The 23,562-nt window shown below is 55.5% G+C and overlaps 1 protein-coding gene and 1 non-coding gene across 3 annotated transcripts; both read right to left on the minus strand.

Moving 5' to 3' along the window:
- Positions 1-938: 938 nt before the first annotated feature.
- On the minus strand, positions 939-23,241 carry LOC149522762 (zinc finger protein RFP-like). 2 transcript variants are annotated; one of them, XM_089771095.1, is made up of 8 exons: positions 22,402-23,034; positions 9,056-9,151; positions 8,131-8,361; positions 7,815-7,837; positions 6,974-7,089; positions 5,915-5,962; positions 2,966-5,022; positions 939-2,707 (listed from the first exon to the last, which is right to left on the minus strand). In XM_089771095.1, the coding sequence occupies exons 1-7, from the start codon at positions 22,882-22,884 to the stop codon at positions 4,514-4,516; spliced, it is 1,506 nt and encodes a 501-aa protein (XP_089627221.1). In that variant the 5' UTR covers positions 22,885-23,034; the 3' UTR covers positions 939-2,707; positions 2,966-4,513. The 2 variants fall into 2 exon arrangements, with proteins under 2 accessions (XP_089627221.1, XP_089627222.1); XM_089771096.1 differs by having other exon boundaries at positions 941-2,694; positions 22,402-23,241.
- TRNAS-UGA (transfer RNA serine (anticodon UGA)) lies at positions 1,190-1,279 on the minus strand. The gene has a single exon. It is a non-coding gene; the product is annotated as a tRNA-Ser (tRNA).
- Positions 23,242-23,562: the final 321 nt, after the last annotated feature.

Here is a 23,562-nt window from a genome sequence, read left to right on the forward strand (position 1 = left end):
ACTGTGCTGTCTACACTGGTCCTTTTCCGGAACAGTTTTCCGGAAAAAGGACTTTTGCCCAAACTGGAGCAGCATAGTATTTCCAGAAAAGCGGCTGATTTCTTACAGTAGATCGTCAGTGCTTTTCTGGAAATTCAAGGGACCAGTGTAGACAGCTGGCAAGTTATTCAGGAAAAGTGGCTGAGATTCTGGAATAAGTGGCCAGTGTAGATGTAGCCATTATGTTTAAACAGCTGCCATATGAATGTACCTTTAAGTCACAAGGATCAGTGATCTGTGTGAAAGGCAGGTGGCCAGTAATTAGAGCCTCGTGTATGTTGTGTGCACAAAGGAAGGTAGAAATGTGCACCGGGCAGTCTGATAATGGTGTTTACTGTATGTCTGTAACAGGCTCCTGCCCATATCCGGTATGATCAGCTGTTTGTCGGCTCAGCGCGATAGTCTGGACGCACGGGTGTCGACATCAAAGGTATTTGTCGACCACCCAGGTAAACCTCATCCCAGGAGGCATACCTGGGTGGTCGACAAATACCTTTGATATCAATACCTGCGCGTCCAGACTATCGCGCTGAGCCGACAAACAGCTGGTCATACCGGATATGGGCAGGAGCCTGTTACAAACAGCTCAGCACGGCAGCCATGTAAATTTAAATGAAGCAGCGATTATTTAAATCGCCGCTTCATTTTCCTATGTCTGGTAGCCTAATCTACATGCCTCTGGAGACAGAGGCATGTAGTCTAGACGTACCCTTGGATTTGAAGTAACGCTCATATAATTTGTAGTCTATCACTGAGCTACTCTCCCTGATGTTTGCACTGTTAGGAGTTGAGAAGGGAACAAGAGGCTTTTGTAGCCCACACACCCCTGGGCCTGTCTCCATCGCTTCTGCCTCTGCCAGGTGAAGGGAGGCTGCTGGGCCCAGCATCTTTTTACCCAACCAGGGCTGGCTTTTGGGGAGAGGGAGGGGCCACTGGAGCTGCTTGGTCCCCTGGCTGTGTCCATGGGGAGGTGGCTCTGCTGAAAGCCAGACTGGTTTTCCTATTGTTAGGCAGGACCCCACAATCCATGTTCTCTCCTGCTTTTGTAGCCTCTGTTGCCTTCTGCAGGTGTCCTTTCTGATGGGACAGGCATGTTCTTCTCAGGGTCTGGGTACCATGTTGCCCTAGAAAGGCTTGTGGCCAAAACACAGGCCTCACTGTGAGCAGGATTTGAACCTGCACAGGGAAACCCTATTGGATTTCAAGTCCAACACCTTAACCACTCGGCCAGGGAAACAGCAGGCCAGGGAAACTGGTAAATAATCTCAGCGCCCAGGCCTGACGTCACCTGACCCACAGAATTCACACAGCAAACCATTTCAACAGTCATGCAGAGGGGTCCTGGGTGCTCTGGTCTGAGGCTGGCTTAGAGGGTTTGTATCCCATCCTCATCGGATGTTTACAGCCCTTCCTCTTGCTTCTCCCAGATCTCTCTTCAGTTCAGTGCCAGCTCCTCCTGTACCCCTGCCTGCCCCAGCCCCTCCCACTGCAGCCTGGGGAAAGGGGAAATCTCCACAGAGACACTCCCAGATGGGACCCTCAGGTCCCCCATCAGGACTAGGTCCACGGACCCGAAATGGCAGGACTTGGCAGTCCAGGTAACACCCTCTCCCCTGAGCCTCCTTCCCCCCTGCAGGTTTACAGCCTCCCTCCTCCGCAGTTAAAGAAATGCTTTTATATTTAAAACAAAGTTTACTTTTGAAACTATCACTGTGCTTTTGTTATTTACATTGCTTGCTATGTAATACACAGTTTATTTTTCAACCCCCCCCCCCCCGCAAGCAACCTGATATGTGTCTTTAATGACTAGGGCAGGGACGGGTTGTGGGGGGAAAGATATTGGGGGGCTAGGGCCAAGCCCCCATTGGGAGGGCCCTGGGGACATTCATTGGGCTCCTTTTGAGAATCTCTCCCTCAGGGCCTCCAGGATGCGCATTCCGGCCTGGTGGATGGCAGCTGTCCAGGGCTGCTTGAACTGCCTCCCCTCGGCATCAGCTCATGTCCCACCCTCTCCCTCCCCCACACTACAAGGAAGGCCTCCCCCTTACTTCTCCAACAGACTCTGGAGCACGCAACACACAGCCACCACCTCAGGGATGTTGCATTCCTCCATGTCGAGGCGAGTGAGCAGGCACCTAAACCTCTCCTTCAGACGCCTGAAGGTGCATTCTACTTGCAAGTGAGACCGGATCAGGTGCGAGTTAAATTGTTCCCTGCTCATGTCTAGGAGGCCAGTTTAAGGCTTCATGAGCCAGGGCATAAGGGGGTAGGCCGCGTTGTCCACGATACACATCGGCCTCTGTACGTCCCTGACCGCAAAGTACCGCTGCAGGAAGAACGTTCCAGACTGCAGCCTGTGGTACAGTTAGGAGTTACAAAGATGCAGGTATCATGTGCCCAGACCAACCACCCAACACAAATGTCTGTAAACTGTCCCTGGTGGTTGGCCAGGGCCTGAAGCACCATGGAGAAGTAGCCCTTTCTGTTTATGTACTGCACTGTTTGATGGGCTGGTGCACAGATCGGGATGTGAGTCCCATTGAGCGCTCCTCCACAGTTCAGGAATTCCAGCCCTGCTAACTCGGCCGTGATGGTGTTCAGGTGTCTGAGGTGGACAATCCTATGCAGCAGCTCTGAGTTGATGGCCCTCACCACCTGCAGAAAGAGACTAATAGAAAGACACAAAACAAGAAATTAGAGGGGGTGCCTGAGCCCCTGACAGATACTCCTCTATCCCTCCCGTCCAAGACTCCAGGAGCCTCACCTCAGGCACCCCCCCCACACACACACACATACACACACACCAGGGCAGGGTGAGGTGTGGAGGGCTCCTCCCACTCCCACCCATCCCCCACTCCCTCTGCCCTTTCCTGATAGTCCCCCTTTTCCGCCCCCTCCCTTGGACTGTCCCCCAAGAGTGACTTACCTCCATCAAGATGCCCCCGACAGTAGACCTCCCCATGACAAACTGGTGTCCCACCAAGCGGTAGCTGTTGAGGGGTGGCCAGCTTCCACAGGGCAATAGCGACCCGCTTCTCCAGGGGAGTGATGGGCCGCAAGTGAGTGTCCTAGTGTTGTAGGGCAAGGGCAAGCCAGGCACACAGATCCTGGAATGTGGCCTTCTGCATACAGAAGTTTTGAATCCAATGTTGGTCGTCCCACCACTCCATGATGAGATGGTCCCACCAGTCAGAATTAGTGTCCAGCCTCCAAAAGAGCTTCTCCACAAGGAAGTTTGGTAGGAAGGCCATTGGTGCTGCACCCTGGGCGAGGGTCTCAAGGCTGGGTTCTGAGACCAGATGGCGCAGGAGCATCATGACAGTGTCATGGAGATGCAGCAGAATTTGAAGTGTGGGAGTGTGGGGCCATCACCTGCCCAGGGACAGCTCCAGCTCCATGGCAAAAAAAAAAGTTTCAAAACCAGAAAAACCAAAAAAACCAAAACTGCTGTGATGTTCAAGAAAGCAGGGCAATCAGAGCACACACTGCAGAAGCTTTGCTGTCCCTCAGAGGTATACAAGCCAGCTGCAGCAGCAGAGAAACAGCTGTCCCCGGGGGTCCCTTTAAGCACGTGTCTTTGCAAAGGGCATGCAGCAGAACCCGGAATTAAACGCTGCCTCCATGAGCTGCCAAAGTGGTTTTGGGTGCCCTTTTTTCAATCCACCTTATGTAGTTTGGATGCTGTCTTTCAAAAGAAGCTTTCTCGAAAGATCGTTTCAAAAAAGTCTCTTTCAAAGGACGCATGTAGTCTAGATATATCCTAACAGCAGTATTCTTCAAAGGAATGAAAACATGCATATTAAGGGAAATATGCACATGGACTCAGGCTGAAAGTCGTGTTTCATACGCAATAGAATCGAATAACATTTATTCAAAAGTTATTTGTACTGAAGTGACAAGACTCATGTTTAAATATGAATCTTCATGGCGCACGTCCCAACAAGCGCCCATGACCTCAGTGTTGGTGCACAAGACCAAACTCCCTCCACTCAGGGATGGAAAATCTTAGAGAAACACTGGTTCCGAGTGTTGCTGGCTGCTCCACAGTCACAGGGGAAGGTGACTTTGGCTCCTGCAGCCAGCACTCCGTCTGGAGACCCCAATGAGATCTGAGAACACAGACTGGTATAAATCACCCCCCTGCTGCTGGGCAGCTTCCAGCTTATCTCCACCCACGCACACCCTGCCACGCCCAACTCTGCCTGTCCCCAGCCCAGCTGTTACTTCTGCCCCTGCCCAGCCAGGACCTGGGCTTGTCCCCACCCCGGCTGTTAGTTCTGCCCCTGCCCAGCCCCAGCCTCTGCCCACTTGCTCCTCCTGCAGCCCCAGGGGTTCTTCCCCCTCCCATCCCTGGGGCTGCAGGGAGGGAGGAGGAGCTTTCAGCATCATAGAGATGAGGAGCCAGGGGCTGGGTAGAGGGGAGTCCTGTGAGGTCACAAAGACTGGGGGGTGGGTGAGGCCAGAGAGGCTGATTTCAGGGGCGCAGGCTGAGCGAGGATCCCAGCCCCACGCAGAGCCAGGGTCGGATTCTCTCCTCAGGGAGGGAGCCTGGCGGTAAAGTGAAGATCGGGGCCTCAGCACCAGCGTCGATAAACATCACCTGCCCCCGGTCACAGTCCAGACAAACCCGGATCCTGCGGGGGAGGCTCAGGTGCAGGGGAGTTACAGGGGAGGTGAGAGCCCGGAAATGAACCCCCCACCGCTGCACAGCCCAGATCCCCCCCTCAGGGCTACGGCTGTTCCCTCCCTTCCTGCTCACAGACTCTCTGGCCACCCCCACGGCCCATTGCCTACCCCTCACCTCCACCTCCCAGCAATGTTTCCCCGCAGTGAATCCCTCACAGCCCAGCACACAGGGCTGAGTGTCAAATCTCTCCGGGTTGTCGGGCAGTGGCTGCTGCGTGAATCCACATCTCACATGATTCTGATCCTCAGACAGGACGAGGTTGGGATGAGCCGTGTCTGGATCCAGAGTCACAGTCGCTGGGGAGAGAGAATCAGGGCGTGAGGGGCAGAGCTCAGCCCTGGGGGCGGCTGGGGCCATTTCTCACCCTCCCCAGCAGCCCTGTTGTGGCTGGGACAGGCCTGGGCCCCCGGGAGCTGCCTCTGCCCTGGGCCCTGAGACTGAGCCGAGCTGTCACTGCAGCGCCTCAGCCTGGGCAATGGGACCCGCTTCATCCGCTTCTCATTTGTGTGCAGAGGCTGCAGCCTCCTGCCCCCAGCTCGGGCTGCTCCATCCCCAGGGCCAGGCCTAGAGCAGGAGGGTTCAGTGGGGGAGGGGGGAGCAGAGGAGGCAGGTTCCAGCTTTAACCCCCAGAGGGAAACTCCCTCCCCGCTGCAGCCTCCACCCCCCCGCCCAGGGCACAGAGGGGAGGGGGCAGCGCGGGGGAAGAGCCGCCTCACCCCAGAGAGCAGAGCCTGGGCATTAGTCACCCCCAGGGCAGTGGAGGGTCCAGGGCTCCTCAGGGCAGCCGGGCTCAATGGGGGGAGCCTAGCTCTGGCTTCTGGCCTGGCCAGGGGCAGGGCCCTGGGGAAGGGATCTGGGGTGGGGTCACTGGGAGGGGCCAGCACAGGACAGAGGCTGGTGCCCAAGGAGGGGCTGCGCTGATCAGCTGCCCCGACACAAAGCGCAGCCCCTTCCTGCAAAGCTCCCTGCCTGCAAACTGTGCCCATAGTGAGAAGTGGGGGGGTCCGACCATCCCATTGCTTAAGGAGCAGGACACGGCTCCTCGTCCTTCTGATCCAGTGTCCCTGGGGCGCCTCACCGCTCAGTGGGCAGGTTTGGGGCACTGCCTGTCGTGGTCGCTGGGGGTTTGGTTGGTGACTTGAGCTACAAGCTCAGGAAGGTGTTTTCAGTCTCCACTTGAAACCTCACCGTGTTTGAAAGGTCGTTTTGCTCTCTCCAGTGCAGAGGGCAGCGTGTCTGATGGGGGAAAGGAGCAGAGAGGTGAGACTTCAGGAGTCCATATTGCCCACGACATCCCTAATCTGAACACACAGTCCAGTCCCGGGTTTTCATTATAGCAGAGATGCAGTTGGGGTACGTCTACACTGTAGAGAAGATTGAGGCTGCTGCTTTCAATTTTCCAGGTTTGAATTAGCAGTTGAGTGAAAACAACTAATCATACTGAGGCGTAGCTTCTGTCGGTGCCGGTAGCTCTCAGTGCACGAGGAGTAAGGGAAGTCAGAGGCAGAGAGCTGTTCCCGCCACTGCCTGCTAGGTAGACAGCGCCAACAACTGAGTTCCGCTACTTTGACTGCAGCTACGCAATGAACACAACTGAAGTTGCACAGTTTGATTCAACTTTATCCCACAGTGTCGATGTATCCTCAGGTTTGAATATAAAAAGGTTTGAAGCCTCCTACTTCCTCTCTCACTCAGGCCTTTCCCAGCAAAGGAACCAACGTCCCTGCAGCATCACAGCCAGCCCAGGACAATTTGTGAAGAGATTTGTTTTCTCCTCAACATCCCTTCCCCCACTACAGACTCCACTGGATTTGGCCCATTCACTTCCTGACATTTGTCACAGCCGAGGCCCAGATCCTGCCAAGACATTGGCCTCAAAGCAGTTTCATCCACTTGGGTCCCTTTGACACGAACGGGAGGTTCAGAGTTTGTGAACTCCTGGCTCTGCTTGTGAGCCGTGGGACCTGTGTACTCAGCATCTCCACAGAGAGCAGCACGGAGCTGGGCGTGTGTCTGTCTGTGTGTCGGCCATTTTGTGCTCCAAGAGTCGCTGTAATTACAAAGCAGCTTTTGGAATAAATAAGGTTCAATGAAACACCTGAGTGTCTGGGACGGCAAGTGGGCACCATTCTCACCTCACAATCAACAGAAGTTTCATCTAATGAGGAACCTAATGACCAGCATCGGTCTCTTTCCATAGGCCCTGGTGCTTCACTCGCTCTCCCCTCCCCCATCCCTTCTCTGTACCTGTGAACTGCCTCAGCGTCTCCGACAGCGCAGTCGTTTGCCGGGAGAAACCCCTGACTCGCTCGCCCAGTTCAGGGGAAATCTCCTCTGGCGGCTGGAACGGCCCCGTCTCACATCTGGGGAGAGACAACGTCACATGGGGACACTGCACCGAGTGACTCAGTTCTCCAGCTCTGGCCAGTGAGTCGCTGCTCTGCTGGGCCTGGAGTTCAAATCCCTCCAGTTCTCCCAGCCCCAGAGCAGGGGCAGCGCAGCCCTTGGCCCTGCAATGTCCCCTCCAAGGTCCCATGAACAGTCTGCAGCTCTGGCCTGGGGAGACCAGCTGGGGGACAAAAGGGGAATTGAGTCTCCACGGCCAACTCACCCCTTGGCCCCCAGGCGCTGAGGAGCAGGAGGTTCCCAGGGGAAGGGCTGGAGAAATCTGCCCACTAGGGACTCGACTGAGACACCAACTCCCCCCTCCCCAGCCCATTCCCACAGGTCTCCAAACAGCCCTCGGGTGGGACAGACTCTGGGTCCCTGCTGCCCTGGGCTGAATGTGCCCAGTGCCTGGCAGTGACAGGCCCATGTCCCACCCCACAGCCCTGAGGCAGCCAGTCCCCAGGGAGGTGACAGCTCCAGGAAACACTTGAGCTCAGACTGTGCCCTGAATGGGGAATTCCAGAGTCTGCTGGGCCAGGGGAGAGCCGCAGGCTGACGCTGATCAGAGATTTGTGCCCAGCCTGTGACCTTCCCCTCACATCTGGCTGCAGGGCCCTGGGGAGATGTGGTGCCAACATCAGCTCCAACCTCTTCCCCTGCGCTGGGCAGTGTGAGGGGAGCGAGAGAGAAATCCACGTACCTGCTCAGGGTGCTTCTGACGTCCTAGAGGGGAGAGAGAGAAAAGAATCTCAGTCCCCATACACATGGGATCCAGGGAAGGGATTTTGGATACATGCAGAAGAGAGGCCCCAGGGCCATGGATCCCCTGAGCGAATGGGGCTTTGCCATCTCTAACAGGTCTGTGCCTGTGACTCTGCAAAGCACAACAGTCACTCACATGGCAGCAATGCACACGCCAAGTTACACCCAGATCTGATGGCTGGACCCCAGCGCTTGTGATTCAGGAGCCTCCCTTCCCTGTGTGGGGAGCTGGGATGTTTCTCCCTCAGTCTCACCTGCAGGAATTCACTCGCTGGCTTCTGACACGTCCCCTCCAGCTCACTGATTCGCTCGCTGAAGTGGGAAATCTGAGCGGAGAGTTTCCTGATAGTGTCAGTCTGGAGCCTCCCAATCGCCTCGTCCAGCTTCTCCAGCTGGGCCAGCAGGAGTCGCTCTTGTTCCTCCAGGAACTGCCGCAGCTGCTGAAACTCGGCCACAATCTTCTGCCTCTTGGCTTGTGTCTGTTTCTGTGAAAACAGGGAAAGGGCTGGTCAGGGGTGTGGGCAGAGCCTGAGAACCTGTAATACCAGCTCTGGGTACTAGGCTGAGGCGTCCCTCAGGTTCCCCTTTGGCCCCTGTGTCCCTCAGGAAGGGACAATTCCCTGCAGCATGTTCTGTTATTCATGGGCTCTGGGAATTCAGACCCAGAGCAGCAGGGGGCAGGACTCAGCACAAAGGTTTTCTTTAATCGTCTCTATCCAGGTGTGGAAAGATTTTCTATATGCACTGAGGCATGTGCGAATGTGCACCACCTAGCTGTGGACATTCTGCTAATTTAGCTGGGCAGCATCTCAATTTCTCCTGCTCTGCCACCCAAGCACTCAGTGTCCTGGGAACACTGCTCACCCCACACTGACACAGATACCTAGGGAGAGAACAGAAGCAAACCTGTTAGTGCAGCGAAAGAGCAGACCCAGCAGACAGCCCTTCCCAGGGACATGCAGGTCAGTGGGGGAGGATTTCTGGAAAAGCCACAAGGGCTGGACATAAACTCATCCCCTGACATGACAGCTCAGGGCCTGTCTGCACATGGATCTAACCCAGCAATCCATGGTCATGGAGCAACTCGCCATCCCATCTTCCAAAGGCCACACAGGAGCCTGCCTCTAAACAGCCCCTCCCCCTGCCAGTCCCTGCTGGTCCATAGCCACAGGCACCTACCAGATACTCCTGGCTTCTCTCCTCTCCCGTCGCTTTCCATCTCAGCAGCTTTTCTCTCTCTTCCCTCAGGGTCTTCAAATGAACCTGGATTTTCCCCTGAGGAGACAGAAATGAGTTGGGAGGTTTCACTGTGAGGCTGAGAGGGGTGGGGAACGGGGCGTTTCCCACCCATAGCCCCAGTGACTGACGGTCCCAGTCGCTGTGTGACATCAGGGCCCCCAAGGAAATTTTATTAATACAGCATGAAAGTGTCTCACAATCTGACCGTTTCCAAGGCAGGTTGAGTCCGTTTAGTAATTAGAAAGAGATCTCAGTTATTAGGCACAGCCCAGAAATGGCCATGATGCACACTGCGGGGAATCAATACGTCTCTGTTTGGGAAGATTTAAATAACTAAGGGTGTGTCTACACTACAGCACTAATTCGAACTAACTTAATTCGAATTAGTTAATTCGAACTAAGCTAATTCGAACTAGTGCATCTAGACCTAAAAACTAGTTCGAATTAGCATGTCCACATTGAGTGGACCCTGAACGGAGGTTAAGGCTGGCCGGAAGCAGTGCTGGCAGGGCATCAGGTTAGGACTTAGAGCATGGAGCTGCTTTCTCAGGCTAGCCGAGGGCTGTTTTTAAAGGGACCCGACCCCCACCCCAGACAGACAGTTCTCAGGGTTCCCTGCTTGCTTGTCTATCTCGATGAGGGACAGCAAAGCAGTCCTGGCTTGGAGTGCCCTGAGTGCCCACACTCAGCATATCACAGCACTCAGCCATCAGCCCGGCTGCACTTGCCGCAGGCTGCCATCCAGGAGGTCAATCGGGGGGCTGCAGGAGAGTTTCTATCCCGAGGAGCCCGCAGAGCCATCCCAGTCCTCCTCATCGGGGGCTCGTACCCCATTCCTCCCTCACATCCTTCCACTTACACGTCCCTAGCCCCCCTTCCTGATGTACAAAATAAAGGACAATTGTGTTCAAAAATAGAAACTCTCTTTATTTAACAAAACTGGGAGAGACTGGGAAAAGGAGGTGGAAAAGCAGAAGAGAGAGGGGAGGGGGAACCTGGGAGGAGGGAGCTGGAAGGGGGAAGCCAGGGAAACAAGGAGGAGAGACGTATCAAACTACGGTATGCCATATCTTCAGTACTGTGTACAGATGTGGTCTCCTCACCCCAGAAAAGATATTTTGGCCTTGGAAAGGGTTCAGAAAAGGGCAACTAAAATGATCAGGGGTTTGGAACAGGTCTCATATGAAGAGAGGCTAAAGAGACTGGGACTTTTCAGCTTACAAAAGAGGAGACTGAGGGGGGATATGATAGAGGTCTATAAAAGCAAGAGTGGTGTGGAGAGGGTGCATAAAGAAAAGTTCTTCATTAGTTCCTATAATAGAAGGCCTAGAGGACACCAAATGAAATGAATGGGTAGCAGGCTTCAAACTAATAACAGACAGTTCTTCTTCACAAAGCAAATAGTCAACCTGTGGAACTCCTTGCCACAGGAGGCTGTGAAGGCTAGAACTAGAACAGAGTTTAAAGAGAAGTTAGATAAAGTCATGGAGGTTGGGTCCATGGAGTGGTATTAGCCAGTAGGTAGAAATGGTGTCCCTGGCCTCTGTTTGTGGAAGGCTGGAGATGGATGGCACAAGACAAATGGCTTGGTCATTGTCTTCAGTTCTTCCCCTCCAGGGTACCTAGCGTTGGCTGCTGTCGGCAGACAGCCTACTGGGCTTGATGGACCTTTGGTCTGACCCAGTACGGAAATTCTTATGTTCTCAGCTCAGGGTCAGGGGACCACCTTGATTTTCGTGCAAACCTGCTCCTGGATGGCCAGGCTGGCAGCTATCCTGCCCTAGACGGCCACTTTCTTGTGCCTAGTGCGGAGGTCGTGGACGTTGGATGCCGGACGCCTCCTCCCAAACCTGGATGAGGTCCACGATCTCCGCACTAGACCAACCAGGCGCCCGCCTCTTGCGGCTCCGGGAAGGCTCCTGGGAGCCGCCAGTCTGGTCCCGGGAAGAGGCGGAGGGCTGGGTGGCAGCTGGTGGCTGGCTCATGCCGTGCTAGGTGCAGGGTCTGCTGGCTGGGTGCTGGCAGGCTTGCACCTGGCACGGGCACCGTAGCCAGACGGTGCCCCTTTAGGGGCTCCGGGGCCGGGAGGGGGGCAGACAAGTTTCCCTGGTGGTGCCCAGAGTGGCCACCAGGGCAAGCTGGAAAGGACTAGCCACCCACTAGTTTGAATTAAAGTGGCTAAACAGCCCTTAATTCGAACTACTTAATTCGAATTAGGCATTAGTCCTCGTAGAATGAGGTTTACCTAGTTCGAATTAAGCGCTCCGCTAGTTTGAATTAAGTTTGAACTAGCAGTTTGCCTGTGTAGCGCCTATCAAAGTTAATTCGAACTAATGGCTGTTAGTTCGAATTAACTTTGAAGTGTAGACATACCCTATGTGATACCAATCCCAGAAGTGACGAGGGTTTAAAGAGGGGCTAGGAGGTCAGCCCTGAGGCCCTGAGGACTGCGCTGGTTGGACAGAGCTGGGCTAAGCACCAGGGCAAACCCATCAGTTACAGAGAGGCTCAGGGTCTGTCTACACTGCAGGGTTTTCCTGGAAAGACTACACTTATGTCCACAGGGCTATTGCATTCTTTGGACAGAAAGTTGAAAGAACAGAGGGGGTTTTCCGAGAGTGATGAACCTCCTTCTACAATGAAGTTGCCTTTGTCAGAAAAAGGGGTGTGTGGATGCAGAAGAGTATGTTCTTTCGAAAAGAGAGACCTCCAGGAAATAGCACAGGTGCCCTGGTGGCCACTCAGTCCACAGTAATCGCAACTGAAATGCAAGATTGTCTCCAATCAATGTGGATGCTACCTTTGAAAAGGAAATGGATTTTTTGTTGTGCTTTTGCTGTGCTGTTTTTCCCAAAGAAGCCGGTAGTCTAGGTGTAGCCTCAGAGGAACAAGAGTGTCACTGGGTGGGAGTGGGAGTAGGAGTGGGGGTGTCTCCGCACGCCCTGGAAGGGCAGGGCCTCAGCTGGAAGGAGCAGCGTTGAGGAAAGTCAGCCCCCAGCACCGCCCCCTGCAGCCCTCACAGCCACCCAGCGCCCTGAACCGTGTTCCCCTCTCCTCACAGCCACCCAGCACGCTGAACCGTGTTCCCCTCTCCCCACAGCCCTCACAGCCACCCAGCGCCCTGAACCGTGTTCCCCTCTCCCCACAGCCACCCAGCGCCCTGAACCGTGTTCCCCTCTCCCCACAGCCACCCAGCGCCCTGAACCGTGTTCCCCTCTCCCCACAGCCACCCAGCGCCCTGAACCGTGTTCCCCTCTCCCCACAGCCCTCACAGCCACCCAGCGCCCTGAACCGTGTTCCCCTCTCCCCACAGCCACCCAGCGCCCTGAACCGTGTTCCCCTCTCCCCACAGCCCTCACAGCCACCCAGCACCCTGAACCGTGTTCCCCTCTCCCCACAGCCACCCAGCGCCCTGAACCGTGTTCCCCTCTCCCCACAGCCCTCACAGCCACCCAGCACCCTGAACCGTGTTCCCCTCTCCCCACAGCCACCCAGCGCCCTGAACCGTGTTCTCCTCTCCCCACAGCCCTCACAGCCACCCAGCACCCTGAACCGTGTTCCCCTCTCCCCACAGCCACCCAGCGCCCTGAACCGTGTTCCCCTCTCCCCACAGCCACCCAGCGCCCTGAACCGTGTTTCCCTCTCCCCACAGCCCTCACACCCACCCAGTGCCCTGAACCATGTTCCCCTCTCCCCACAGCCCTCACAGCCACCCAGCGCCCTGAACCGTGTTCCCCTCTCCCCGCAGCCCTCACAGACACCCAGCGCCCTGAACTGTGTTCCCCTCTCCCCACAGCCCTCACAGCCACCCAGCGCCCTGAACCGTGTTCCCCTCTCCCCGCAGCCCTCACAGACACCCAGCGCCCTGAACCGTGTTCCCCTCTCCCCGCAGCCACCCAGCGCACTGAACCGTGTTCCCCTCTCCCCGCAGCCACCCAGCGCACTGAACCGTGTTCCCCTCTCCCCGCAGCCGTCACAGCCACCCAGCGTGCTGAACCGCTGTGACAGAGTGGGGATACCTGGCTGGTTTCTATGCTGCTGGCTCTGAGGTAACCCGCCCTGGCTGCCGTGGGTACCACGACCCAGCAAAACAGGATGAGTCACTATGCAAAGGGCTCTCTCAACCGGTATGGCCAGACACCCCCCATGGAGAGGAACAAAGGAAGGTGGAATTCTGCCCTGGCTGGGGGGCAGGGCTGGAAGAGAGTTGGTTAGTTCCTGGCTGGAAAGCAGAGGAGAAGGAACTGGGGAGGGAGCTGGGATCCCCCAATCTCAAGGGGGGCACTGAGGCCTTTAGCCCCAGTTCCTGTAACTAGATTACATCTGTTCTGTGCTGTATCGTGGAGAAGCAATAAACCACCTGTATTCTACTGGCTGGTGGAGTCTGTTCATGCTATTTCGGGGGTGCAGGAGACTGGGGAACCCCAACGCGCCATCACAACCGTGTTCCCCTCTCCCCGCAGCCCTCACAGCCACCCAGCGCGCTGAACCGTGTTCCCCTCTCCCCTCAGCCCTCACAGCCACCCAGCACGCTGAACCGTGTTCCCCTCTCCCCACAGCCCTCACAGCCACCCAGCACCCTGAACCGTGTTCCCCTCTCCCCGCAGCCCTCACAGCCACCCAGCGCACTGAACCGTGTTCCCCTCTCCCCGCAGCCCCCACAGCCACCCAGCGCGCTGAACCGTGTTCCCCTCTCCCCACAGCCCTCACAGCCACCCAGCACCCTGAACCGTGTTCCCCTCTCCCCGCAGCCCTCAGCCACCCAGCGCGCTGAACCGTGTTCCCCTCTCCCCACAGCCCTCACAGCCACCCAGCGTGCTGAACCGTGTTCCCCTCTCCCCACAGCCCTCACAGCCACCCAGCATGCTGAACCGTGTCCCCCTCTCCCCACAGCCCTCACAGCCACCCAGCGCCCTGAACCGTGTTCCCCTCTCCCCACAGCCCTCACAGCCACCCAGCATGCTGAACCGTGTTCCCCTCTCCCCACAGCCCTCACAGCCACCCAGCGCCCTGAACCGTGTTCCCCTCTCCCCACAGCCCTCACAGCCACCCAGCATGCTGAACCGTGTTCCCCTCTCCCCACAGCCCTCACAGCCACCCAGCATGCTGAACCGTGTTCCCCTCTCCCCACAGCCCTCACAGCCACCCAGCGCCCTGAACCGTGTTCCCCTCTCCCCACAGCCCTCACAGCCACCCAGCGCCCTGAACCGTGTTCCCCTCTCCCCACAGCCCTCACAGCCACCCAGCATGATGAACCGTGTTCCCCTCTCCCCGCAGCCACCCAACGCACTGAATCGTGTTCCCCTCTTCCCACAGCCACCCAACGCGCTGAACCATTGTCACGTTACTGAATCTTGAGGGGAGCAGCCAGATCACTGATGCACCCATAGGTGGGGGTGTTGGCCCCAAAAATGGTATAGAAGGAGGCCATGTGAGGTGCTGAATAGAAGCTTATTATCTGATAATCCTATGTAAGGGTACGTCTACACTACAACGTTAATTCGAACTAACTTTGTTCGAATTAGTTAATTTGAACTAAGCTAATTCGAACTAATGCATCCAGACTAAAAAACTAGTTTGAATTAGCATTTTTCTAATTCAAACTAGCATGTCCACATTAAGTGGACCCTTAACCAGGCTTAAGGATGGCCGGAAGTAGTGCCGGCAAGGCATCAGAGGAGGACTTAGAGCGTGGAGATGCTGTCTCAGGCTAGCCAAGGGCTGTGCTTAAAGGGTCCCAACCCCCACCTCGGGCAGACAGTTCTCAGGGGTGCCCCGCTTGCAAAGCAGTCCTGGCTTGGAGTGCCCTGAGTGCCCACACTGGGCACATCACAGCACTCAGCCATCAGACCGGCTGCACTTGCCGCAGGCTGCCATCTGGGGAGATGGGGTAATTGGGGGGCTTCAGGAGAGCTTCCACCCTCAGAAGCCCACAGAGCCAGCCCAGTCCTCCCCATCGGGGGCGCGTACCCCATTCCTTCCTCACCTCCTTCCACTTACCCTTCCCTAGCCCCTCTTCTTGATGTACAAAATAAAGGACAATTGTGTTCAAAAATGGAATCTGTCTTTATTGAACAAAACTGGGGGAGACTGGGAAAAGGAGGTGGGAGAGGGGAAGAGAGAGGGTGGGAGAGGGGAGGGCAACTAAAATGATCAGGGGTTGGGAACAGGTCCCATATGAAGAGAGGCTAAAGAGACTGGGACTTTTCAGCTTAGAAAAGAGGAGACGGAGGAGGGACAGGATAGAGGTCTCTAAAAGCAGGAGTTGGGTGGAGAGGGTGCATACAGAAAAGTTCTTCATTAGTTCCCATAAAGAAGGACTAGAGGACACCAAAGGAAAGGAATGGGTAGCAGGCTTCAAACTAGTAACAGAAAGTTGTTCTTCACAAAGCAAAGAGTCAACCTGTGGAACTCCTTGCTGCAGGAGGCTGTGAAGGCTACAACTAGAACAGAGTTTAAAGGGAAGTGAGATCAAGTCATGGAGGCTGGGTCCATTGAGTGCTATTAGCCAGGGGGTAGAAGTGGTGTCCCTGCCCAAGGTTTGTGGAAGGCTGGAGAGGAATGGCACGAGACAAATGGCTTGGTCACTGTCTTCAGTCCATCCCCTCCAGAGTCCCTAGGGTTGGCCGCTGTCGGCAGACAGGCTACTGGGCTAGATGGACCTTTGGTCTGACCCAGGACGGCCATTGTAAGCTCAGGGCTCAGGGTCGGGGGTCTCAGTGGACCACCTTGATTTTCATGCACACCTGCTCCTGGGTGGCCAGGCTGGCAGCTCTCCTGCCCTAGACGGCCACTTTCCTGTGCCTACTGCGGAGATCGTGGACGAGGTCCACGATGTCTGCACTAGCTGTGACAGACCGGGCCGTGTCTGGGCACAGCTGAATGCGTCCGCTCAGGGCAAATTGCTCAAATCTGGGGCTCCTTACAGTCCCCCTGACTGGCGACCTCTCCAAACAGGCCACAAACCAGTCCCACAGAGCGCTTCAGCAGCCTGCCTGAAGCCTCCCGAGCAAAACCCCTCCGACACCCCAGCAATATCCGTGCCCCAGATGGCCCTGGGCCTATACACAGGTGGGGGGTCCTAGCACCCAATCCCACCTACCCCGTACAAGTTCTGTCCGGTTCCAAGAAACCAGCCACAGATCCGTGGTCAATTTACCCTTTGGACCTTACCACAAATCACGCTGGGCCAATCCTTTAGAATCTATATCTAAAGGTTTATTATTACAAGAAAGAAAAGCCTGAGAGTAAGGTTATTAAAGTACAGTACATTACATGCACCGAATCTCCCAGTTCTCGATGCAGGCTCTAGCAGAGATGTTGCAGCTGCTGGTTTAAAAGTTCTTATTGCACATCCTACGATCAGGATGGGTTCACAGGTCTTCCGGGCTCTTCAATCCCTGCAGTGCTGCCTCTGGGATGAAGTGCTGAGCTGAGAACAAAATGGCATCGACCACATGGCCTCTTTATACTCCTTCCTGGCCTCTTCTTGTATGCAGCCAGTCACCTGGTCAGAGGCCAATCTCTATATTTCCTGCTGGCTGCCCTCAGGTGACAAATCCATTCTTTGGGTGTGTCCATAGCCTATTGAGAGTCATTGTTCCACAGGGCTTTGCTACTCAGCCTGTCCATAGCCATGCTTAACCACATTCACAGAAATATTCAGCTTCCACACAGATTACAGATTCCTACCTACACACATAGACATTATATACTCACATAAATAGTGTACATAAGATTAACAAACAATAATCTCCCATTCAATACCCCACATGGCTCCCCCCATACCAATTTCTGGGGCCAACACCCCCACCTAGGGGTGCAGCAGCGATCTGGCTGCTTCCCTCCAATTCAGCAACGTGACACTAGCCCAGGCGGGTGCCCGCCTCTTGCGGTCCCAGGCAAGCTCCTGGGAGCCGCCAGCCTGGTCCCGGGAAGAGGGGGAGGGCTGGGTGGCATCGGGTGGCTGGCTTGAGCTGTGCCAGGTGCAGGGTCTGCTAGCTGGGTGCTGGCAGGCTTGCACCTGGCACGGGCACCGTAGCCAGCCTGTGCCCCTTTAAGGGGTCCAGGGCTGGGAGGGGGGCTAACGAATTTCGCTGGTGTTGGCCAGAGTGGCCACCAGGGAAACCTGGGGAGGGCTAGCCTCCCACTAGTTCGAATTAAAGGGCTACACACCCCTTAATTCGAACTAGCTAGTTCGAACTAGGCTTAATCCTTGTAAAATGAGGTTTTCCTAGTTCGAACTAAGCGCTCTGCTAGTTCGAATTAAATTCAAACTAGCGGAGCGCTAGTGTAGCGCCTATTAAAGTTAGTTCAAACTAAAATCTGTTAGTTTGAACTAACTTTGTAGTGTAGACATACCCTAAGCTATTTATGTGGTTGTATAATGTCTGTGTGTGTAGTTAGGAATCTGTAGTCTATGTGGATACTGAATATTTCTCTGCATGTGGTTAACCATTGGGCAGAGCCCAGGCCTGTGGACATGCTAATTAGCAAGGCCCTGTGGGACAATGGCTCTCAATGGGCCAAGGACACACCTAAAGCATGAGGGCGGACACCTAAGAGCTGCCAGCAGAGAGAGGCTGTGGACTAGGTGACCTGCTGCATACAAAAAGAGACCAGGAAGGAGGTATAAAGAGGCCATGTGGTCGATGCCATTTTGTTCTCAGCTCAGCACTTCATCCCAGAGGCAGCAGTGCAGGGATCGAAGAGCCCGGAAGACCTGTGAACCCATCCTGATCCTAGGATGTGCAACAAGAACTGTTAAACCAGCAGCTATAACATCTCTGTTAGAGCCTGCATCGAGAACTGGGAGATTTGGTGCATGTAATGTACTATTCTTTAACAACCTCACTCTCAGGCTTTTCTTTAAACCTTTAGATATAGATTCTAAAGGATTGGCCCAGCGTGATTTGTGGGTAAGATCCAGCGGGTAAATTGACCAGGGATCTGTGGCTGGTTTCTTGGAACCGGACAGAACTTGTTTGGGGTAGGTGGGATTGGGTTCTAGGACCCCCCAACTGTGTATGAGGCCTGGGGCCATCTGAGACATGGATATTGCTGGGGTGTTGGAGGGGTTTTGCTTATGAGGCTTCAGGCAGGCTGCTGAAGCGCTCTGTGGGACTGGTTTATGGCCTGTATGGAGAGGTCACCAGTCTGGGGGCTGTAAGGAGCCCCGGATTTGAGCAATTCGCCCTGAGCGGATGCCCTCAGCTGTGCCCAGACACGGCCCGGTCCGTCACAACTGTGTTCCTCTCTCCCCGCAGCCCTCACAGCCACTCAACGCACTGAACTGTGTTCCCCTCTCCCCGCAATCCCCACAGCCACCTGTGGAAGCAGGCTCTTTGCTGGCCAGGCCTCTCGCTCGTATTGCCATCCAAGCAAAAGGTCAACTTCCCCTTGATGAAAACCCTTACACTATGTAACTTAAAGGTCAGCGACGAACAGGAACCAAAACCAGACCTAAAAAGTTCATGTAAAGTTCATGCTGGTTGTGCTGACTGTGCCATGCCCGATAAGACAGAAAAGGAAAAACAGGAAACCATCTCACCCCCGTCACTTAGCAGATAGGGTCTGCTAGCCTATCACAAAAAGCACTCAAAAGCTCTCTCTATAAAACAGCTTCCTCTCCTGTATCAAATTGAGGAATCCTAAATAAACATTGGATGGCGGAATATGAGCCAGGTCCGAGGACTGATCACCCGAGGGCCACCACCTGCTCACTGAACCAAACGAGTTCCTGTAGAGTGTAACGTATACCAAACATAACGAATACCAAATATGTTGTTGTTGTAGTTTGTGTGTCTGTTAAATGTAAGTATTGTTATCTGAAATTGTTTAGAGGTATTGTTAAGTAGTAGTGTTAAAAGTTTTAGGTAAATGATTAGTCTTATAAGTAAGACTGATGTAAATGTAAGTGTTGTTAAACCCTAGTCCCTTGTTAACAACTATTGGGATTTAGAGAAACCTCAAGGAATTTTCTTCACTGTATTGCATTTTGCTTATTGGACATTCTAATAATTATTTAGTGCCTACATATGTAAGAAATTGATAAAATCATAATTTATATGTAGAAGCCCTTTAATAAAAGTTTAAAAGATATTTAGTAATAGTTTGCCTGTTTCTGCACCTTCCTGGGACAGCCACATTTCCGAACCTTTTACTTTAAACCACACCACCCATCGCGCTGAACCGTGTTCCCCTCTCCCCACAGCCCTCACAGCCACCCAGTGCGCTGAACCGTGTTCCCCTCTCCCCACAGCCACCTAGCGTGCTGAACCGTGTTCCCCTCTCCCCACAGCCCTCACAGCCACCCAGCGCGCTGAACCATGTTCCCCTCTCCCCACAGCCCTCACAGCCACCCAGCGCCCTGAACCGTGTTCCCCTCTCCCCACAGTCCTCACAGCCACCCAGCGCGCTGAACCGTGTTCCCCTCTCCCCACAGCCACCTAGCGTGCTGAACCGTGTTCCCCTCTCCCCACAGCCCTCACAGCCACCCAGCGCGCTGAACCATGTTCCCCTCTCCCCACAGCCCTCACAGCCACCCAGCGCCCTGAACCGTGTTCCCCTCTCCCCACAGCCCTCACAGCCACCCAGCGCCCTGAACCGTGTTCCCCTCTCCCCACAGTCCTCACAGCCACCCAGCGCCCTGAACCGTGTTCCCCTCTCCCCACAGCCCTCACAGCCACCCAGCGCCCTGAACCGTGTTACCCTCTCCCCACAGCCCTCACAGCCACCCAGCGCCCTGAACCGTGTTCCCCTCTCCCCACAGCCACCCAGCGCCCTGAACCATGTTACCCTCTCCCCACAGCCCTCACAGCCACCTAGCGCGCTGAACCGTGTTCCGCTCTCCCCACAGCCCTCACAGCCACCCAGCACCCTGAACCGTGTTCCCCTCTCCCCACAGCCCTCACAGCCACCCAGCGCACTGAACCGTGTTCCCCTCTCCCCACAGCCCCCATAGCCACCCAGCGCCCTGAACCGTGTTCCCCTCTCCCCACAGCCCTCACAGCCACCCAGCGCCCTGAACCGTGTTCCCCTCTCCCCACAGCCCTCACACCCACCCAGCGCGCTGAACCGTGTTCCCCTCTCCCCACAGCCCTCACAGCCACCCAGCACCCTGAACCGTGTTACCCTCTCCCCACAGCCCTCACAGCCACCCAGCGCCCTGAACCGTGTTCCCCTCTCCCCACAGCCCCCATAGCCACCCAGCGCCCTGAACTGTGTTCCCCTCTCCCCACAGCCCTCACAGCCACCCAGCGCCCTGAACTGTGTTCCCCTCTCCCTGCAGCCCTCAGCCACCCAGTGTGCTGCAGCAGTGAGTTAAGGGGTTTGGGGAGCTTGGCAGCTGCAGCCAGAGCCCTGGGCCCTTATGAGTCACCAGGCCCCAGGGCAGTTGCCTCTTTCTCTCCCCCTGCTCCTCATTTGAGGGGCTGGGGAGGCCATTTGTCTGCACCATCCCAGTTCCGTGGGGCTCTGTCCCTGCCCGGTGGGAACTCAGTCCTGGCCGTGGCTTTGTCTGGTGAGAGAGGGACAGGAGGGCTATGTCTACACTGGCAGGTTCTTGAACAAGAACGTCTGTTCTTGCGCAAGAACCTGCAGAGCGTCCACACTGTTCGCCTGTTCTTGCACAAGATTTACAGTACGGCATGGTAAGAGAGGGCTTCTTGCGCAAGAGCTACGCTGTTTTCTAACAGGTGTAAGCCCTCTTGTGCAGGAGGGCAGTGTGGACGCGTAGCAGGCACTTCTTTTGCAAGAAAGTCCTTTTGCTAAAATAGCCATCAGAACTTTCTTGTGCAAGAGAGCACCCACACTGCCATGGATGCTCTTGCGTAAAAGCACATGGCCGTGTGGATGTGTTCTCACTCGAGAGTTCTTGTGCAAGAACCTGCCAGTGTAGCCGTAGCTGAGGAGACTGAGGCTGCAGCAGGACACCTGTGAGGGTGGGGGCAGGAGGGGGCGGCACCTCCATGCAGAATGATGTAGGTGGGGATGATCTGACAGAGGCAGGGACAGGCCCACAGAGGCCGACCAAGAGTTGAGGGAAGGCCCAACAGGCAGGTGTGGGCATGTCCTGTGCTCTGGGGATGGGTCAGTGACTCCCTAATTAAAAGGCTGATTTCTGTTCAGGATGCTTGGAGTTTGCCCCAGAGCTGCCCTGCAGCGGCAACGCCCTCTGGCAGCTGTGCATTCTGGGAGATTCCCATAGGCTGCCTGGTGGGACTAACAGAACCTTGTTGGCTGGTCCATGCCCAGGTACCCACTGGCACAGGTCAGACCGGCACGGGGCAGCTCCGGCCTGGGGGTAGTTTTGGTCCAACCCAGTCTGATCCCAGTGGTGCCTGGCACAGCCTGCGCTGCCTGGAGCTCTGTTGTGTGTGGATTCAAAGCGCTCAGGGTCCCACACACCATCCAGCCCTGTGTCCTCCTTTAGTGCCAGCTGTAGCATCTGAGTTGAACCCCTCCTGGAGTAGCCCAGGAGTTCAGCATCCCAGTGGGAATCCTGCTGGGCCTTTATCAAACTTTTCCGTTAAAAGCATTTGCGGAAAATCATGCCAGTCTAGACGCAGCCAATTTGTATGGTTTGGAGAATAACATGAGAATGTCCGAGCTTCAATGCAGCCATTGCTCTGGGGTGGGGCTGGGCAGGAGGGGGTCAGGGTGCAGGCTGCCCTAGGGAGAGAGCATTACCCCAGACCTCAGTCACCGCAGCAGCTTGGGGCCAGGTGAGGAGCCTCTCCATGGCCGCTGCAGCTCCAGCGGGCCCAGCAGGGGGAGGGGTACGTGCCCCCTGGCTCAAGCAGATCCAGGCTTGTCTGTCCCCTGCACTCCCCAGCCAGAGTGAGGAATGCAGCAAACTGGGCACTGTCCTCTCACGCCCCAATGAAGGGGAGCAGCCTCCAATGTCTCCACATGAATTGGGGGGAGGGCGCAGGGGGCTCCAGCCCACACTCCCTGTGGGCCCCTGGGGTGAGGAGAAGCTCGGGATGGGGGCAGTCCCAGACAGAGGTGGGTGCCCCCAGCCAGCCCGTTTCACATCCCCACCGAGTCTGTCTCTTTTCTGTATGGTTTGATGAGAAGCAAACTCCCATCCCAGGCTCCTCCCATTGTCCTGGCAAAGCCAAACCCGTGTGTGGCTTTAAGTTACGATCAGAGGAAGCCGCATGCTGAATGCCACAGCCCTGGCTCTCACTGCTCAGTGCTTGAACTAACAGGCGAACACACAGACACAGGCAGATAAACACTGTCAAATAGACAGTAGATTCAAGGTGGCAGCAATTCCCTACCTGGTACTCCTGGGCCGCTTCCTGTATGGGCAGCACCCTGTGAGCATGGTGAGCCTGGGACAGATGGCAAATCACACAGATCAAACTCTGATCCTCGTCGCAGAACAGCTTGAGAACCTCCTGGTGCTCCCCGCACACCCCGTCCCCTCCTGCTCCCTTTGGTGCCTGCAGACTCAGACGCTTGGCTATTTCTACTATGTTTGCCAGCTGCCTGTTGGGCCGGAGGGGGCCCTGCTGCACGGTTTCTCGGCACTGCGGGCAGGAGGCAGCTGAGCCTGGTCCCTCCCAGCATTGGCTGATGCAGGCCTGGCAGAAATTGTGCCCACACTCCAGAGTGACAGGGGCTGTGAAATACTCCAAGCAGAGGGGACACGTCGCTTCCTCCCGGAGACTTTCCACGGGGCTGTCTGCAGCCATGGCTCCCTCTGGGCAGTGGAACAAGGTTAGTTTCATTTTCCTGAGCTCACACTGTGCCCCGCCCATGCCAGCAACGGGGCGTTTCCCCTCCTGGAACTGACTCAAGCTGTTTGCTGCATTGGAAAGGATCCAATGGAAACAGTTCAGCCCTGGAGGCTTTGGGGAAAAATGTCCCCCTAGGGCTCTGGCCCTACAATTGTCACCTAGGAGAGAGTGCTGAGGTGCTGAAGAGGGTCTGCAGCGATCCGGCAGGGGCCTTCCCTTGCTTTGTGGGTTGGGTCTGTCCTGCAGCAGGTGACTTCTGAGGCCACAGACCCACTGCAAGCGCAATAGGGCAGGAGGAGGCAGATGTCCCTGTAAAACACCAGTGACCCCCGCACAGGTGTAGCAGGAAATGAAACCAGTTTCCTGCTTGAGTAAGAATGTAGATATATATTTCACTTGTGACAGGCTCAAGCAGGCAAGTAGGAAGCGTAACCCGTCTATTGTTAAGCAAGCGAATAAATGTAACAAACAACTGTAACCACAGAGTCAGCAGGTTTGCATAGTGCAGCTAACCTTATTTGGAGATGAACCTGACTTCCAAGGATATTAGGAGCAAAATAAGGTAACCAATCATGTTAAGGCACATAAACCAGGAAGGATGTTAACCCTATAAGACCCCTTGCTTACCCAATGCTGGGGGTCGGCTTTGCTTTGAGCACTGAGCTTCTTAGCCGTACCTTGCTTGCAAGCAATAAAATT

This window comes from Pelodiscus sinensis, chromosome 19 (genome assembly GCF_052426305.1).
Source record: "Pelodiscus sinensis isolate ZL-2025 chromosome 19, ASM5242630v1, whole genome shotgun sequence".
Taxonomy (NCBI): Eukaryota; Metazoa; Chordata; order Testudines; family Trionychidae; genus Pelodiscus; species Pelodiscus sinensis.

Excerpts from the sequence above, each read along its gene's own strand:
- LOC149522762 (XM_089771095.1), bottom strand. The coding sequence starts at position 22,884 with ATGGGCGGGGCACAGTGTGAGCTCAGGAAAATGAAACTAACCTTGTTC. Across the intron at positions 8,362-9,055 it reads AGAGAAGCCAGGAGTATCTG|AAACAGACACAAGCCAAGAG; the intron begins GTAGGTGCCTGT and ends CTGTTTTCACAG. Across the intron at positions 7,838-8,130 it reads CAGCGAGTGAATTCCTGCAG|GACGTCAGAAGCACCCTGAG; the intron begins GTGAGACTGAGG and ends TCTCCCCTCTAG.